The 17,295-nt window shown below is 43.2% G+C and overlaps 1 protein-coding gene across 4 annotated transcripts in view; it reads left to right on the top strand.

Annotated features, from left to right (window-relative positions):
• Positions 1-17,295, top strand: part of col27a1b (collagen, type XXVII, alpha 1b) — a 591,175-nt gene that overhangs the window by 502,795 nt on the left and 71,085 nt on the right. For all 4 annotated transcript variants that reach the window (XM_073052881.1, XM_073052882.1, XM_073052884.1 and 1 more), the window contains exon 42: positions 15,807-15,863. In XM_073052881.1, coding sequence (XP_072908982.1) covers positions 15,807-15,863 — 57 coding nt within the window. The remainder of the gene's footprint in view (positions 1-15,806; positions 15,864-17,295) is intronic.

The following is a 17,295-nucleotide window of genomic DNA, read 5'->3' as shown; positions in this document are numbered from 1 at the left end:
ATAGGCTGGCCAGTGTTGTAGTGGCATCAGCACCGAACTTTGAGGCAAGTGATCCCTAGTTCGAATCCGACCTTCTCCTTTGCATGCTTGCAGGGTTGAGTGTCGAATTAACAACTTGGCCTGTTAAAAAACAGACACATACTAAAGAAACAGCAAGGTTGCTGCCTGAGAGCCACAAGACATGAATAGGAACAATAATCTCACTACTATCACTATCTTCCCAAGGCAAAGCTTCATCTCCAACCTCTGGTCCCAGCTGCAATTTATAGAGTGTTAATCAAACCCTTTTCTCTCCACTCTGTGCTCTGACACACTCAGAAAGTAAGTCCGTGAGATGTAAAATTCCTTTCAGAGTCAAAATATAGTGGAGAACTCAGTTTTGCCATGATCTTGCTCTGTTTATTTCATCATTTTCTAGTGGGAGGGAGAGATGCATTACCTGCTCTTGCCTCTGATTATTACAATCGAGAACAACTGTTTTGCCCAGAAAAAAAGGTGTCTCCAGTGGTCACTTCAAAAGCTTCGCTTGACTTCAACTGAGGTTTGAGCAGGACAAAGAAGGTCGGCAAAACAATAGCAACATACACAAAATGCTAGAGGAGCTCAGTAGGTCAGGCTGCACGTATGGAAATGAATAAACAGTGTTGGCCTGGGCCAAGACTGGAGAAGAAAGTGCGCAAAAGAGTAATTCAGCCAAAAGAGTAAAGGATCAGGATTGTGAGGTTGGAAGAATAAAGAAATAGAATAATACATAAATGGAGGCAAAATGTTGCAATATAGATGATCCTGAATGTTATTGCTAATAAATACAGAAAGGTAACATATTTTGGAATGTTGTTCTTTGTTGCAGAAAGAAAGAAGTACAAGAATTAGCTTAACTATGAATGCTTTGGTGAAACTCGTCTGAAATACTATGTGCAGTTCCACTGTACTTTGGGATTTAATTACATTGGGAGGCAGTTCAGGGAAGGTTCATCGAGTTGATTGCTGAAATGAAGAGGTTATCGAATGTGAATAGAAGAACAAAACATGATCTTATTGAAACATACAAGGTCCTGAGGGACATGAAAGGGGGCGATAATGTGAGGATGTTTCATCTCATTGTTCTGCTGGAACTGGGGGGGAGGTCATAAATTCAGAATAAGTAGTTGCTCCTTATAGTCAGAGGTGAGAAGTGATTTCTTGAGTAATAGTTGTGGATCTTTATTCTCAGAGCATCGGGTAACCTGAATTATTGAATATATTCAAGGTTAAGGCAGACAGATTCTTGGTCAGAAGCGTAATCAAGCATAATGGGGAACAGGCAGATAAGTGAAGCCAAGCAATGATCATACTGAAAAGCAGAGGACTCTCAAGAGATGATGTGACCTATTCTTGCTCCTATATGTTATATATTAACAGCAAGAGTGATTCTGGGAACAACTGACCTTTTAACGGGATTATTTAAAGGTACCTTCTAGCAGCAGATTGAAACACACTTCTGGAATCTGACCCAACCAGCCCCTATAACATCTTTAACTTCTCCTGCACACCTCCAAATCTCTTTCCCAATCAGCTGACCCCACAGACCGGCACAGCTCCTTTCCAAAGCCCAGATTGAGACCCCATTCTCTGGAACCCTCTTCAGATCCCAACTGCAACCACTTAAAGGCCCTGATTTCTAGACCATTCATCCCATTCCTGATGCCCCAAACTGACAAAACAGACCCCATTCTCCAAGCACCCATTCCCATACCCTCAGGCCATATCAGGCCCCTGACTTCCAACCCTCTTTCTCCCACCACCCCCCAAACCTCTTTCTACCACCACCCCCAACCCTCTTTCTACCATCACCCCCCAACCCTTCACATCCATCCCAGTTTCCAGACTCAGATTCACTGAAGGGAACTGTATGAATACTGTTGGCCAACTCATAACATCACCAAAGAACCTTTAAGCCAACATTCCATCGACACAAAAATTTCAATAAGTAGAGAAAGGGACCTTAACCATACTAAGAGTAAATGCTTTTATTTGATATTGAAAATGTCATCGTAGATTTCAGAGAGGGTTCATATATGAGAGGTAATGTTGGAGCTATGTAGGACCCTGGTCAGACCCCACTTGGAGTACTGTGCTCAGTTCTGGTCGTCTCACTGTAGGAAGGATGTGAAAATCATAGAAAGCGTGCAGAAGAGATTTACAAGGCTGTTGCCTGGATTGGGGAGCATGCCTTATGAAAATAGGTTGAGTGAACTTGACCTTTTTTCCTTGGAGCAACAGAGGTTGAGAGGTGACCTGATAGAGGTGTATAAGATGATGAGAGGCATTGATTGTGTGAATAGTCAGAGGCTTTTTCCCAGGGCTGAAATGGCTAGCATGAGAGGGCACAGTTTTAAGGTGCTTGGAAGAAGGTACAGAGGAAATGTCAAGGGTAAGTTTTTTATGCAGAGAGTGGTGGTGAGTGTGTGGAATGGGCTGCTGGCAACGGTGGTGGAGACAGATACGACAGGGTCTTTTAAGAGACTCCTGGACAGGTACATGGAGCTCAGAAAAATAGAGGGCTATGGGTAACCCTAGGTAATTTCTAAGGTAAGGACATGTTTGGCACAGCTTTGTGGGCCGAAGGGCCTTTATTGTGCTGTAGGTTTTCTATGTTCTATATACTACCCTGACATTCATTTTGGGACAGAGATTCATGGGTTTTTAAGTAGAATGGAAGTTGGGGGGTTTTCGGGAACATAATGAGGTAGAAAAACAGCCAAGGTCTGCCTGAATGATGGAGCAGGATGGAAATATACAATAGGCCGCGCTAGTTCCTATTTCACATATCAGGCCATCAGATGTTTGATTCCTGGCCAATGGGGACCAAACCTTTAAGAAAACCATGATAGTTTTTGAGGAAATGGTCACCAGCAAGTCTGTATTCAAAAATACCCCGATTCAGGCAGACAAGATACATGTACCCAAGTGGGCATTCTGGTACACTGTATATGCATCTTAAGACTGGTATGTTGATTCCGAATTTAACTTCGAGTCAGCAATAGAGTGTAACACTCAACAAGGGAATGCACGGTGAATGTCTCCCAGGGTTGTAGTGAGTTTATTGGACCAGCTTCAAGTTTGCCTTAGTGCCATGATCGGGTGTTGGTTTCATTAATAGTAAGTGAAAGGAAGATTTCACCATTCTTGGTGTTTATTTTCCAAGCAAGGATATCACTCTCCCTAAGTCCCAGTGCTTGCACATCATATTCTGCAAGTTTAGGGTTAGGGTTGACACAGGTGGGACTGCATGTGGAAAAGAAATTATTAAGTACCATGTTGCAGGGCAGATTTAACTCACCTGTGGTCATTTGGGTTCAGGTTTTACTTTAACAAGCAAATCACTATCTGGGTTTTCTTTTACATGGATCACAAGCAATTAGGAAAGTATATTTTACTTAATTTGAAAGTGATTGGATTTAGGGTGTGAGTAGTGTTCATAAATTTGATCTCCTTACCAAAAGAAGAATATTCTTTCCTTATAGGGAGTAAAGTGAGGGTTTGTCTCATGAGGATACACTGAGTAGACTAGTCTATACTCCCTCCAGTTTATGTGAATAAGATCTAATTTCATTGAAGCATATAAAATTGTTAATGATCTTGGTGAGGGGGATGCTGGGCAGATGTTTCCTTTGTCTGGACCATCTAAAACTCTGGGTGGCTGGTACAGGAATCAGTCTCAAAATATGGATCAGACAGTTAAGGACTGAGATAAGGAGCAATTTCTTCTTCTAAAAACATTGTAAGTCCTTGAAATTTTCCATTTCAGAGAGCTGTGGATATTCAATAATTTTGTATATTCAGAAGTTAAAAGTAAATTTATCAAAGTACCTGATATTCATTTCAGGACAGAGATTCATGGGTTTTTAAATAGTGTGGAAGTAAGAGATAGGGATTTTTTGGAGAATAATAAGGTAGAAAAACAACCTAGATCTGCCTAAAAGATAGAGCAGGAGAGAAAGATACAATAGGCCACTCTAGTTTCTATTTCACATGTTTTCTTTAGTCCATTCTCTGATCACAACCCATAATTTAGGTCGTACGCCTACCTAGATTCTCAACCCCCACTGGTTGAACCACATTCCTGGCCCATGTTCCACACACCTGGCTCTGAACACATACCTACCCACTTCCCCACCTTCAGTCACACACCTGGCAATTTACCAAGGGACCACTCCTGTACCCTGATCAATGGATGACCCAAAGTGGAGTTGCAGTAGACAAGAATGTGACCTCACTATGAACTATTTGGGATTTTGTGAAATTCTACTCTTCTTGGAAATATAGGAAGTCTGTGTCAATGTTTCCCTCCTTAAAAGTATAGAAGTATTCATTTTTATCTAATCTCACATGAATTGGCAAAATGTTTCTACAAATCAGCACCAGTCCACAGAGCAGTCATTGGGAAGCACTGTCAAGATGTTATATACACAATATCATAATAATGATATTATGATATCATTATATTCTTTTCATGAAATTGTGGTCACCTCATTATAGGAAGGATGTGGAAGCTATGGAGAGGGTGCAGAGGAGATTTACCAGGATGTTGCCTGGATTGGAAAATAAGTCTTATGAGGCAAGGTTAGCAGAACTGGGACTTTTCTCTTTGGAGCATAGAAGGAATATGGAGGAATTTAAGGTGGAGGGTTATATGGGAGGCAGAGTTTGGCACAACATTGTGGGCCGAAGGGCCTGTAATGTGCTGTACTACGCTATGTTCTATGTTTAAGGATGAGAGGGGACTTGATAGAGGTGTACAAGATTATGAGAGGCATAGATAGGGTGGATAGCCAATACCTGTTTCCCAGGGCACGAATAGCAAACACCAGAGGGCATATGTACAAAGTTAAGGGAGGGTAGTTTAGGGAAGACATCAGGGGTAAGTTTTTTACAGGGTTATAGGTGCCTGGAATGACTTGCCAGGTATGGTGGTGGAGGCTAAAACATTAGGAGTATTTAAGAGCCTCTTGGACAGCAGGCACATGGATGAAAGAAAAATAGAGGGTTACGGGGTAGTGTGGGTTTAGTACTTTTTTTAAGGAATATATGGGTTGTCACAACATCGAGGGCCAAAGGGCCTGTACTGTACTGTAGTATAAAAATAAAATTAAAATTTAAAAAAAAATTTAATGAATGCATCTTAAAATGATTATTTTACTGTTGTCAAATAAATATAGCTTTTCTAGTGACTAAACTGTTTTAATGTTGGCATAACTGGATGATTTAATTTCAAAAAGATTGAAATCATACATGTGATTAATTAACTTCTGACTACACTTGGGGCTAAAAAAAAAACTGTGTAACAACTGTTCCTGGCTTAGTTCATTTTGCATTTTTGTGTATACTTGGTCCAAACAAGAGTCTAAAGTGATCCTATGATCATAGGCTTGCATATCTGGTCACCGTCTTCAGTGTTCAACTCACTGTTGATCCCAACTGATGTCCTGGAAAGAGAAAGCCAGTGCTCATCAAATTGGCTTGTTCATTTCCTCTTTCTTTTCTTCTTTTGCAATCCCTTGATGGTCAAGGATGATTAGCTTCCTCTCTAGTCCTGTGGTCTCTGAGTGGTGAAATGGTTAGAAAGTGCCTGATGGGGCAAGTGTTTGAGTTGTTTGGGTGCTGCTACTCTTTTTGCTCTGTCTACACTGGATTTCTGGTTCCTTCTGACAAATGGACTCAAAGTACTTAGTGCTCCCTCTCCTGCAGTTCAGAGGATAAATTATACTTTTTCAATGAGAACATCCCTGAATCTTCTCCTTTGTCCATATGATAATCTCTACCACGAGAGAAGTCAGAATAGGGTGCCTGTTTTTAAGAAACTGCTGCTGAGCATAAGGATGCAGGTGGGCTGCCCAGCAGAGCCAACTGCTGACATGCTGACCTGGGAGAGGGCACTGACTTAGGTGCAGGTACCTTGACAATGAAAGTGAAGATTTTGCAACAATATTCGTGAGATATCTGTAGTGCTTAGGTAGTCAATGTCTCAGAAGCATGGAGAACTGTAGGGATCACTGTTGGCTAGTGGATATTGAGCTTACTGCTGACTTTGAAGTCTTGATCTTAAAAGTAATGAGCTCTGAGCTAAATTACATAATATGGTGACCCTATTTGTGTGAATGGATTAGCCGACCCTGGTGGAAAATGGCAGGTGCAGATTAAGTGCTAGTATTACTTTCCTTTTTCATATGTTTTATGATGTGATATTAAATGGCAGTATTTTAGTATTTATAATTTTTATTGATGTTTTAAAAATTATTTAAATAGTCCTTAACTATCTCGAAGGGGAGATTCAGACATACACTGCCAGAGAGCCGACTTACCATGTTGGAGACTGCCCTGCCTCTCTGGTGTCAGGCTTAACTTGTCAGATAGATAGATAGATACTTTATTCATCCCCATGGGGAAATTCAACATTTTTTCCAATGTCCCATACACTTGTTTTAGCAAAACTAATTACATAAATTACTCAGTAAAAATATGATATGCATCTAAATCACTCTCTCAAAAAGCATTAATAATAGCTTTTAAAAAGTTCTTAAGTAGTTTACTTAGATACATTAAATACAATCAACCCCGGCACTTTAACATATCTTACTCCTGGCGGTTGAATTGTAAAGCCTAATGGCATTGGGGAGTATTGACCTCTTCATCCCGTCTGAGGAGCATTGCATCGATAGCAACCTGTCGCTGAAACTGCTTCTCTGTCTCTGGATGGTGCTATGTAGAGGATGTTCAGGGTTTTCCATAATTGACCGTAGCCTACTCAGCGCCCTTCGCTCAGCTACCTATGTTATACTCTCCAGTACTTTGCCCACGACAGAGCCCGCCTTCCTTACCAGCTTATTAAGACGTGAGGCGTCCCTCTTCTTAATGCTGCCTCCCCAACACGCCACCACAAAGAAGAGGGCGCACTCCACAACTGACCTATAGAACATCTTCAGCATCTCACTACAGACATTGAATGACGCCAACCTTCTAAGGAAGTACAGTCGACTCTGTGCCTTCCTGCACAAGGCATCTGTGTTGGCAGTCCAGTCTAGCTTCTCGTCTAACTGTACTCCCAGATACTTGTAGGTCTTAATCTGCTCCACACATTCTCCATTAATGATCACTGGCTCCATATGAGGCCTAGGTCTCCTAAAGTCCACCACCATCTCCTTGGTCTTGGTGATATTGAGACGCAGGTAGTTTGAGTTGCACCATATCACAAAGTCCTGTATCAGTTTCCTATACTCCTCCTCCTGTCCATTCCTGACACACTCCACTATGGCCGTGTCGTCAGCGAACTTCTGCACATGGCAGGACTCCGAGTTATATTGGAAGTCTGATGTGTACAGGGTGAACAGGACCGGAGAGAGCACGGTCCCCTGCGGCGCTCCTGTGCTGCTGACCACCGTGTCAGACCTACAGTCTCCCAACCGCACATACTGAGGTCTCTCTGTCAAGTCCGCTTACAGAAAAGTAAATGAGGGTGTATGAGCAACCTTCCTGGTAGTCCTCTGGGGTCCAGCGTTATCTGGCCCAATCAATCTGTTTGAAAAACATTTGTCTGAAAATATTACGAGGCATTTATTTTATTCAGGCTAATATCACCATAGTAATGTAAGAAAGGGAATTTTAAAACAAATATATTAAACATACTTTTCACAACTGAAAGTCTATTTCCTGGAAATTTTGCTCACATACATTGAACAATGCTTCAGAATTACAGCTTATTGTCTCATTTACAAACAGAACTTTTAATGGTTTCAAATAATACTCACTTTGTATTTGTAAAATTCAATGGTAAAATGGGGCAGACGGGAGCAACCATCTGAGGATTACCAAATATAACAGTTATGCTTTAATTTTTTTTATTGCATTCGTCAGAGGGAGTGATTGCTGTATTGGGAGATGGAAACAATCTGACTCCCAAGCCATTTTAACTGTAATTACTCCCATTTTCTGATTGTCATGATGTTTGGGGTTTCTTGATTGGTTTAGAAATGAGTTCTCCGAACTCGGCCTTAAAAGCAGAGTCCTATGGTTCAGTGCTGAATCACTTCTACATTATCTGTGATTAAAAACTGGCTCTGATTCAGCTGGGCTCAGCTGCCAGGAAAACAAACTCCCCAGGATTCTCTAGCAGACCAAAAGGTGGGAGCTACTGCCAAGTCCTGACAGTTGAAATTAACTTGCTGTCTGCACACAACCCCATAAGAAAGCTCTTGTTTCACTGGAAGATTAGAAAAAAAAACATTGTTTCGTAATGTCTGGCATTTTGACTTGTAAGGACCAAAACTGCCTTTTCATTCAAATTCTGAGCTTCATTTGTCATCACTCTTCCTTTAAAAAAACACTAATAGAATCATAGAATGAAACAGCATAGAGAACAATTCAGCCAATGAGTGAGCTGTTAGTTAGTCCCCTCCCATACAAATTTGAATATTGATTTGTCAACTTACTGTCCATTATGCCGATAGCGTTTAGGGCAGAAATGAAAGTTCCCCCATCCCTGGCAGTGTTCAGGGCTTCCTTCATCACGTCAGTAGCTTTCTCTCAGTTTTCACTACTGTCAGACATGCAAGTCTCGGGTGGAGACTCAAGAATACCATAACACTCAGATGTAGAAGGATTTTTCATTGCTGCTTCTGTAACAGTTTTGTTGTTAACCTTGAGCTGAACCCCCAAACCTGGTGGACCACTCTTAGTCTGGCCACTACCCTTTGACCTGTTTGGCATGGGTGACCCTACCAAGAGCCAAAGCATAAAGCCCTGACTCCAGCCAACACAGCTCTCCAGGTCACTGAGGCACACAAGCCTCCAAACCCAACGACAAGGTTGTGCTCCTCTTGGAGGGATGAATTGTCAAATTGAATGCATTATTGATAAATCACTGAATACCTCTAATCATCTATGATAGGAAAGCACAAGAGACCTTCTTCTATCATTCTCTCCCAGGATAAAAATCATACAAATACCTGCCCGATCTGTTGTAAGCTGGGAGAGTCAGGTGATTGCCTCCAATACCATCTGAGCTTGACTGAAACAGACAATAAATAGACAGTAGGTGCAGGGGTAGGCCATTTGGCCCTTCTAGCCAGCACCGCCATTCACTGTGATCATGGCTGATCATACACAATCAGTACCCTGTTCCTGCCCTCTCCCCATATCCCTTGACCCCGCTATCTATAAGAGCTCTATCTAACTCTCTCTTGAATGCATCCAGAGACTTGGCCTCCACTGCCTTCTGGGGCAGAGCATTCCACATATCCACCACTCTCTGGGTGAAAAAGTTTTTTCGCATCTCTGTTCTAAATAGCCTACCCCTTATTCTTAAACTGTGGCCTCTAGTTCTGGACTCACCCATCAGTGGGAACATGCTTCCTGCCTCCAGTGTGTCCAATCCCTTAAAATAATCTTATATATTTCAATCAGATCCCCTCTCATCCTTCTAAATTCCAGTGTATACAAGCCCAGTCGCTCCAATCTTTCAACATGTGACAGTTCCGCCATTCCAGGAATTAACCTTGTGAGCCTACGCTGCACTCCCTCAATAGCAAGAATGTCCTTCCTCAAATTTGGAGACCAAAACTGCACACAATACTCCAGGTGGGGTCTCACCAGGGCCCTGTACAGCTGCAGAAGGACCTCTTTACTCCTATACTCAATTCCTCTTGTTATAAAGGCCAGCATGCCATTAGCTTTCTTCACTGCCTGCTGTACCTGCATGCTTGCTTTCATTGACTGATGTACAAGAACACCTAGATCTCGTTGTACTTCCCCTTTTCCTAACTTGACTCCATTTAGATAGTAATCTGCCTTCCTGTTCTTGCCACCAAAGTGGATAACCTCACATTTATCCACATTAAACTGCATCTGCCATACATTTGCCCACTCACCCAACCTGTCCAAGTCACCCTGCATTCTCATAACATCCTCCTGACATTTCACACTGCCACCCAGCTTTGTGTCATCAGCAAATTTGCTAATGTTACTTTTAATCCCTTCATCTAAATCATTAATGTATGTTGTAAACAGCTGCGGTCCCAGCACCAAACCTTGCGGTACCCCACTGGTCACAGCCTGCCATTCCGAAAGGGACTCGTTAATCACTACTCTTTGTTTTCTGTCAGCCAGCCAATTTTCAATCCATGTCAGTACTCTGCCCCCAATACCATGTGCCCTAATTTTGCCCACTAATCTCCTATGTGGGACTTTATCAAAAGCTTCCTGGTAGTCCAGATACACTACATCCACTGGCTCTCCCTTGTCCATTTTCATAGTTACATCCTCAAAAAACTCCAGAAGATTAGTCAAGCATGATTTTCCCTTCATAATTCCATGCTGACTCAGACTGATCCTTCTACTGCTATCCAAATGTGTCGTAATTTCCTCTTTTATAATCGACTCCAGCATCTTTCCCACCACTGACGTCAGGCTAACCGGTCTATAATTCCCTGTTTTCTCTCTCCCTCCTTTCTTGAAAAGTGGGACATTAGCCACCCTCCAATCAGCAGGAACTGTTCCTGAATCTATAGAACATTGGAAAATGATTACCAATGCGTCCACAATTTCTAGAGCCACCTCTTTAAGTACCCTGGGATGCAGACCATCAGGTCCCTGGGACTTATCAGCCTTCAGACTCAACAGTCTATCCAACACCGCTTCTTGCCTAATATAAATTTCCTTCAGTTCATCCTTTACCCTAGTTCCTTTGGCCACTATTACATCTGGGAGATTGTTTGTGTCTTCCCTAGTGAAGACAGATCCAAAGCACCTGTTCAACTCATCTGCCATTTCCTTGTTCCCCATAATAAATTCACCCGTTTCTGTCTTCAATGGCCCAATTTTGGTCTTAACTTTTTTTTGCTATTCACATACCTAAAGAAGCTTTTACTATCCTCCTTTATATTCTTGGCTAGTTTACCTTCATACCTCATTTTTCCTTGGCATATTGCCTTTTTTGTTATCTTCTGTTGCTCTTTAAAAGCTTCCCAGTCCTCCGGTTTCCCGCTCATCTTTGCTATGTTATACTTCTTCTCTTTTATTTTTATACTGCCCTTTACTTTCCTCGTCAGCCACGGCCACCCCTTACTCCCCTTAGGATCTTTCTTCCTCGTTGGAATGAACCGATCCTGCACCTTCTGCATTATTCCCAGAAATACCTGCAATTTTTGTTCCACTGTCTTCCCTGCTAGGGTATTGTTCCATTGAACTTTGGCCAGCTCCTCCCTCATAGCTCCATAGTTCCCTTTGTTCAACTGTAATACTGACACATCCGATTTTCCCTTCTCCTTCTCAAATTGTAGGTTAAAACATATCATATTATGGTCACTACCTCCTAATGGTTCCTTTACCTCGAGGTCCCTGATCAAATCCGGTTTATTGCACAACACTAAATCTAGAATTGCCTTCTCCCTGGTAGGCTCCAGTACAAGCTGTTCTAAGAATCCATCTCGGAGGCACTCCACAAACTCCCTTTCTTGAGGTCTTATAAGACAGACTTATTGAGATTGGAAGAAGATGGAGTACAATTGAGAGGAAGCAAAACAGTTCTGGAATTGTGGAACACCAATGCCGCAGTTTGCTGTGAGCCTGAAATAAATGAGAATGCTGGAAATACTCAGCATGAGTGAATAATCAGTTCCCACCGCTGAAAGCAAGTATGAAGCGGCAAGCAGCTAAGAAGGCAGAAGGTACACTGGCTTTCAGAGTGAGAAGGTTTAAGTCCAGGAACAAGACTGTCGGTTTTGAAACTCAAATCTTCTCACTGTGAAGGTTGTGCTAAGACTTTGTATTGTGCACCCTTCGTTAGGACTGTCCTGACAAAGGGTCTCGGCCCGAAATGTCAACAGTGCTTCTTCCTATAGATGCTGCCTGGCTTGCTGCATTCCACCAGCATTTTGTGTGTGTTGCTTGAATTTCCAGCATCTGCAGATTTCCTCGTGTTTGCAATTTGAAGGATGGTGGACTGCTCTATTAGATGAGACTAGGTTGGCAAAGTTTGTGCTCGCTAGAATTTAGAACAAGGAGAGGGGATCTAATTGAAACATATTAATTTCTGACCGGCTGAGGGAGCCTGACTGTGAGAAGACTGATTCCCCTAGCTGACAGAGGAGTCACAGTCTTAGCCAATGGAGTAAACCCTTTAGGACTATGCTGAAAGAAATTTCTTCTCCTAGAGGGTGGTGAACATATGGATTTCACAACCACAAAGAGCTCTGAAGGGGAGAGAAGCAGTCATCCTTACCTTCTCTGTCCTATATGTTTGTCCAAATCAGGAAGCTGTCCATCTTAAATGGCCTCTTTATGAGCCACCTCATAATCCACCTGGGTTGTCTACAACCCGCCCATGAACAGTGAATTCTCCAGTTTCTGCTGACTTGCTGACCCTGTGTCCCTTTCCCTCTCAACCTGGGTTACCCAACACACCCATCCTCTCCTCGCAGCCCCCTATCGCTCAGTTTATTCCCCCTCCTCCTCCCACTCCATCTGCCAATCACCCATACACTCCTCCCACTGGGTTCCCCCGTCCCCATCCCTGTTCTCATCTGTTCACCACCCTACTTGTTCAATTCCATGTTTGGCCATCTTTTCCTATCAGATTCCATCATCTGCAGCCTTTCCTTGCCTCCATCTGCCACTATTTCCATGTTTCCCTCTCCATGCATCAGTCACCCTCCTGACCTGGATCTGCCTATCACTTTCCAGCTCTTGTCCCACCTCTTCACTTTATGCTGGCCCTCTACTCACAGCTCTTTTCAAACCAGGAGAAGGGTCTCAACACAAAGCGTCAGCTCTCCATTTCCCTCTGCAGATGTTGCCTGACCTGCTGAGCTCCACCAGCAGTTTGCTTTTTATTTTGCTCCCGATCCCAACATCTGGAGTTTCTTGTGCCTGCAACATCAAGTCAAAGGCTACAATGAGTAACTCATCTCCTGATAGCCCAAAACCTTTCCACCGGGAATGTGGTGGAATACTCCCCACTTGCCTAGAGTTCCAATAACTCCCCAAAGCTCAACATTGTCCAACAATCCCCCTGATTAGTTCATATCCTGCACTCTGATGTTCATTCCCGACTCCTCTGGCAGCAGATGTTACAATATACAGTGTATCTACAAGATGCAGTACAGCTGTTCACCAAGGCTATTCTGACAGCAACAGTAACATCTGTCCTCCACACCAAGGACCAGGGTACCAGGCACACTGAAGCACAACAGCCTGGGAGCTTCACACCTCCCTGACTTGGAAATGTATCACCAGTGCCTCATCATTTCTGGAACTAGCCATTAACTGTTTTGAAATATCTTCAGCAGAAGTTAAAAAGGCACCAATATGTTTCTTAAGGTAATTAGGAATGGCCCAAAAACACTGCTTTTGCAGTGAAAACAAGATTTTAAAAGGTTAGTAAATAAAATTCACCTCCAGCATCTTTTTTTGTTTCAGATACTGTATCCGGTACCTAATTTACCTGGTCCTTTCCTGCCATGATCCTTTCCCTGTTCACTTATTCAGCATTATCCTCACTCCTCAATGGCGACGGGTCACAGAGAAGACCCCTCCTGATGCCCACAATGATTTGAGCCTTAGAACACTCAGCATTGTCTACAATGCACCAACACAGACATTGATCAGAAATTAAGATTAGTATTATTTATCGTGTGTACAAACATGTACATTGAAACATACTCTACAGTAAAATGCATTATTTGTGTCAACGACCAACACAGTCTAAGGAAGTGCTAGGGACAGCCTGTAAATGTCACTAAGCTTCCAGTGCCAGCATAGCATCCCACAGTTCCCTAACTGGAGGAAACCCGTGCGGTCATGGGGAAAATGTACAAACTCTTTAAAGACAGCTGCAGGAGCTGGCGCTATAAAGCCTTCCACTAACTGCTATGTGACCTTGCTGCTCTGATTGGTCAACTGAGGAAAAGAGTGTTCGAAGATCAAGGTTTCACACCTGCCACAAAACCTGTAGTCTACTTGACGTACGTCTCCTCATGAAATCTGGACTTTCAGGGGTGTCAAACTCATTTTAGGTCACAGGCCGGATTGAGCAAAATGCAGCTTCATGCGGGCCGGATCAGTCGGACGCGTGCGAACGCAGCTTTTGTTGCCTCCATTTTTTCAGCCTGCTCTCATGTGTCTCAGTCTCTGCTATAACTACAAAGTGTTTCACTTTACAAATTCCGTTTCTTATGAAGAAGACTGCCGAATAAACACTAAAAACCCTGAAAACCTGGTACCTGAATAAACTCAGCATTAGCCATATCATACGCCATAGGCGCTTCGATTACTGGGGCCAGCTTTAATAGTAATTAGATATTATCTCGCGGGCCAAAGATAATTCCACTGCGGGCCGGATTTGGCCCGCGGGCCTTGAGTTTGACATATATGACCTACAGCAAGCATGTCAAAACACTGGAAAGATACCTCCAACAAAGTCTTTAAATTCACTGGAACCTATGCCCATATCAACACCCCTAGCATCAGGACCCTAGTTACACCCACTTGGTTCAGTTAGACATTCCATATTGTTTTTATGTCTGATTCTGGACAAAAACAAAATGCTGAAAGAATTAAGTGGGTCAAGCAGCATCTATGAAGACAAAAGGTGTAAGTCAATGTTTTGGGTTGAGACCCTGAGCAAGGACTGAGAGGAAAGAGGAAAGATTGTCCGTACAGAGCATCACAGGGGATATAGGGTAAAGGTTGATTGGTAACACATGCATATCTCTTGCTTCATCTGCAGTTCCCATACTGGCCTCATCAGGCACCTCACTTCCCACAAAACTGCAGCCCCGATCCTGAGGCCCTGCCAAAGAGAAGGAAACTTTACCCTCCAGCAAGCCCAGTCAGGAGATACCATGGGCCATACTTGAGCCACAATCCCTGATGTGGGTGTTTCTAACAACATCCACCCTGATCTTAAATTTCTCCATCGGGTTTTTACTTAATCTGATCAACATTGGAGAGAATAACCTGAATCTATCCAATGACTGTATTTCCTGCCAGAACTCATCCTCTCCCTCACCCTAACTACCATATCTCCCTAGACTGAATGCAGTCTAATGGAGTCAAAAGTGGAATATTTTGTGACATTTACAATATATCTATGTAGAAATTAGTGAAAATCTTTCTTCTGTAGTAATGTTCCTAACGTAGAAATTAATACACCAATAAATCTTTACTTAATTTCTAAGTTAACACTGGCATTAAATAATGTTATCTAAAAATCTAGATCGTTAATCTAGAAATGTAGCAAGTCTGCCAATTTTTGAGTGACTCAAGGGTTTAGGTTCAATGATCAGTGAAGAGTTGACTTACTGGAAAAGATCCCTTTCCAGTAGTGGTTAGCGTGGTATTATTACAGCTCAGGGCGTCAGAGTTCAGAGTTCAGTTCCAGTGTCCTCTGTAAGGAGTCTCTGTATGTTCTTCCGTGGAATGCGTGAGTTTTCTACTGGTCCTGCAGTTCCCTTCCACAGTCTAGAGACGTATCGGGTAGGTTAATTGGTCATTGTAAATTGTCCTGTGGTTAGGTTAGGGTTAAATCGGGGTTGCCAGGGGCCACGGGACAGTGTAGCGCAAAGGACTGGAAGTGCCTCGTCCACACTGTACCTCAAAATAAAAATAAATAAATAGTATTCTTGTTTTCTCTACTTTTGTCCTGTTTTTTCTTTTATTGTCATAGTGATCAGATCATTAACACCTCATTGGACCTTAGGTTAGACCCACTTGTAACAGTTTTCCAGAGTCTACTTAAGAGTGTTATTAACAGTATTTTTCTTATGCTCCAGGGTGAACAAGGGGATGATGGGAAGGTGGAAGGCCCAGCCGGCCTACCCGGTGACAGGGTAAAGTATTATTGTGAATGCCTTTAGATTTTTGAAGCTGCTTCCTTAACAGATTATGGCAACTTCTAACCATTGTCTGCATGTTGGCACACTTGCCAACTTACAGAATCAGAATTAGCTTTATTATCACCGGCATGTGTCATGAAATTTGTTAACTTAGCAGCAGCAGTTCAATGCAATACATAATACAGAAGAAAAATAAATAAAATAATAATAATAAATAAGTAAATCAATTACAATATACGTATATTGAATAGATTAAAAATCATGCAAAAAAACCGAAATAAAATATATATTAAAAAAGTGCATAAAAAACACGAAATGCTGGCAGAACTCAGCAGGCCAGACAGCATCTATGGGAGGAGGTAATAACGACGTTTCGGGCCGAAACCCTTCATCAGGAGTGAAGTAACATGGGATGGTCGAGGGGGGATAAGAAGTGGGGGGAGGGATGAAGTAGAGAGCTGGGAAGTGATAGGCTGGAGGGAAATGGGCTAGGGGGAAGGTGGAGAATTATGGGAAATAAAAGAGAAAGAAAGGTAGGGCTGGGGGGAGAGATTATAGTGAGGGGGGAAAAGAGAGAGAAAGAGAACCAGACTAAAATAATAGATAGGGATGGAGGTAAGGGTGGGGGGGCAGGGGTATCAATGGAGGTCAGTGAGTTGGATGTTCATGCCAGCAGGAAGGAGGCTACCTAGGTGGGAGATAAGGTATTGCTCCATCGACCTGTGTGTGGCCTCATCTTGACGGTAGAGGAGGCCATGGACAGACATGTCGGAGTGGGAGTGGTCTGTGGAATTGAAGTGTGTGGCCACAGGGAGATCCTGCCACTGCTGGAGGACCGAGCGCCGGTGTTCGGCCAAACGGTCTCCCAGTCTGCGGCAGGTCTCCCCAATGTATAAATGGCCACATCGGGAGCACCGGATACAGTATATCACCCCAGTTGACTCGCAGGTGAAGTGGTGCCTCACCTGAAAGGACTGTCTGGGGCCTGGGATGGTGGTGAGGGAAGAAGTGTAGGGGCAGGTATAGCACTTCTTCCGTTTGCAGGGATGAGTGCCTGGAGGGAGGTTGGTGGGAAGGGATGGGGGGATGAATGGACAAGGGAGTCGTGTAGGGAGCGATCCCTGCAGAAAGCCGAGAGTGGGAGGGAGGGGAAGATGTGGTTGGTGGTGGGATCACGTAGGAGGTGGCGGAAGTTACGGAGGATTATGCGTTGGATCTGTAGGCTGGTAGGGTGATAGGTGAGGACCAGGGGGACTCTATCCCTGGTGGGCTGGTGGGGGGGATGGGGTGAGGGCAGAGGTGCGTGAAATACAGGAGACGCGATGGAGGGCAGAGTTGATAGTGGACGAAGGAAAGCCCCTTTCTTTAAAAAAGGAAGACATCTCCTTTGTTCTAGAATGAAAGGCCTCATCCTGAGAGCAGATGT

The sequence above is a fragment of the Hemitrygon akajei genome, chromosome 7 (genome assembly GCF_048418815.1).
Source record: "Hemitrygon akajei chromosome 7, sHemAka1.3, whole genome shotgun sequence".
In the NCBI taxonomy this organism is placed as follows: domain Eukaryota; kingdom Metazoa; phylum Chordata; class Chondrichthyes; order Myliobatiformes; family Dasyatidae; genus Hemitrygon; species Hemitrygon akajei.
Note: the sequence above shows the minus strand (reverse complement) of the source record. Positions and strands in the feature narration are given on the sequence as shown.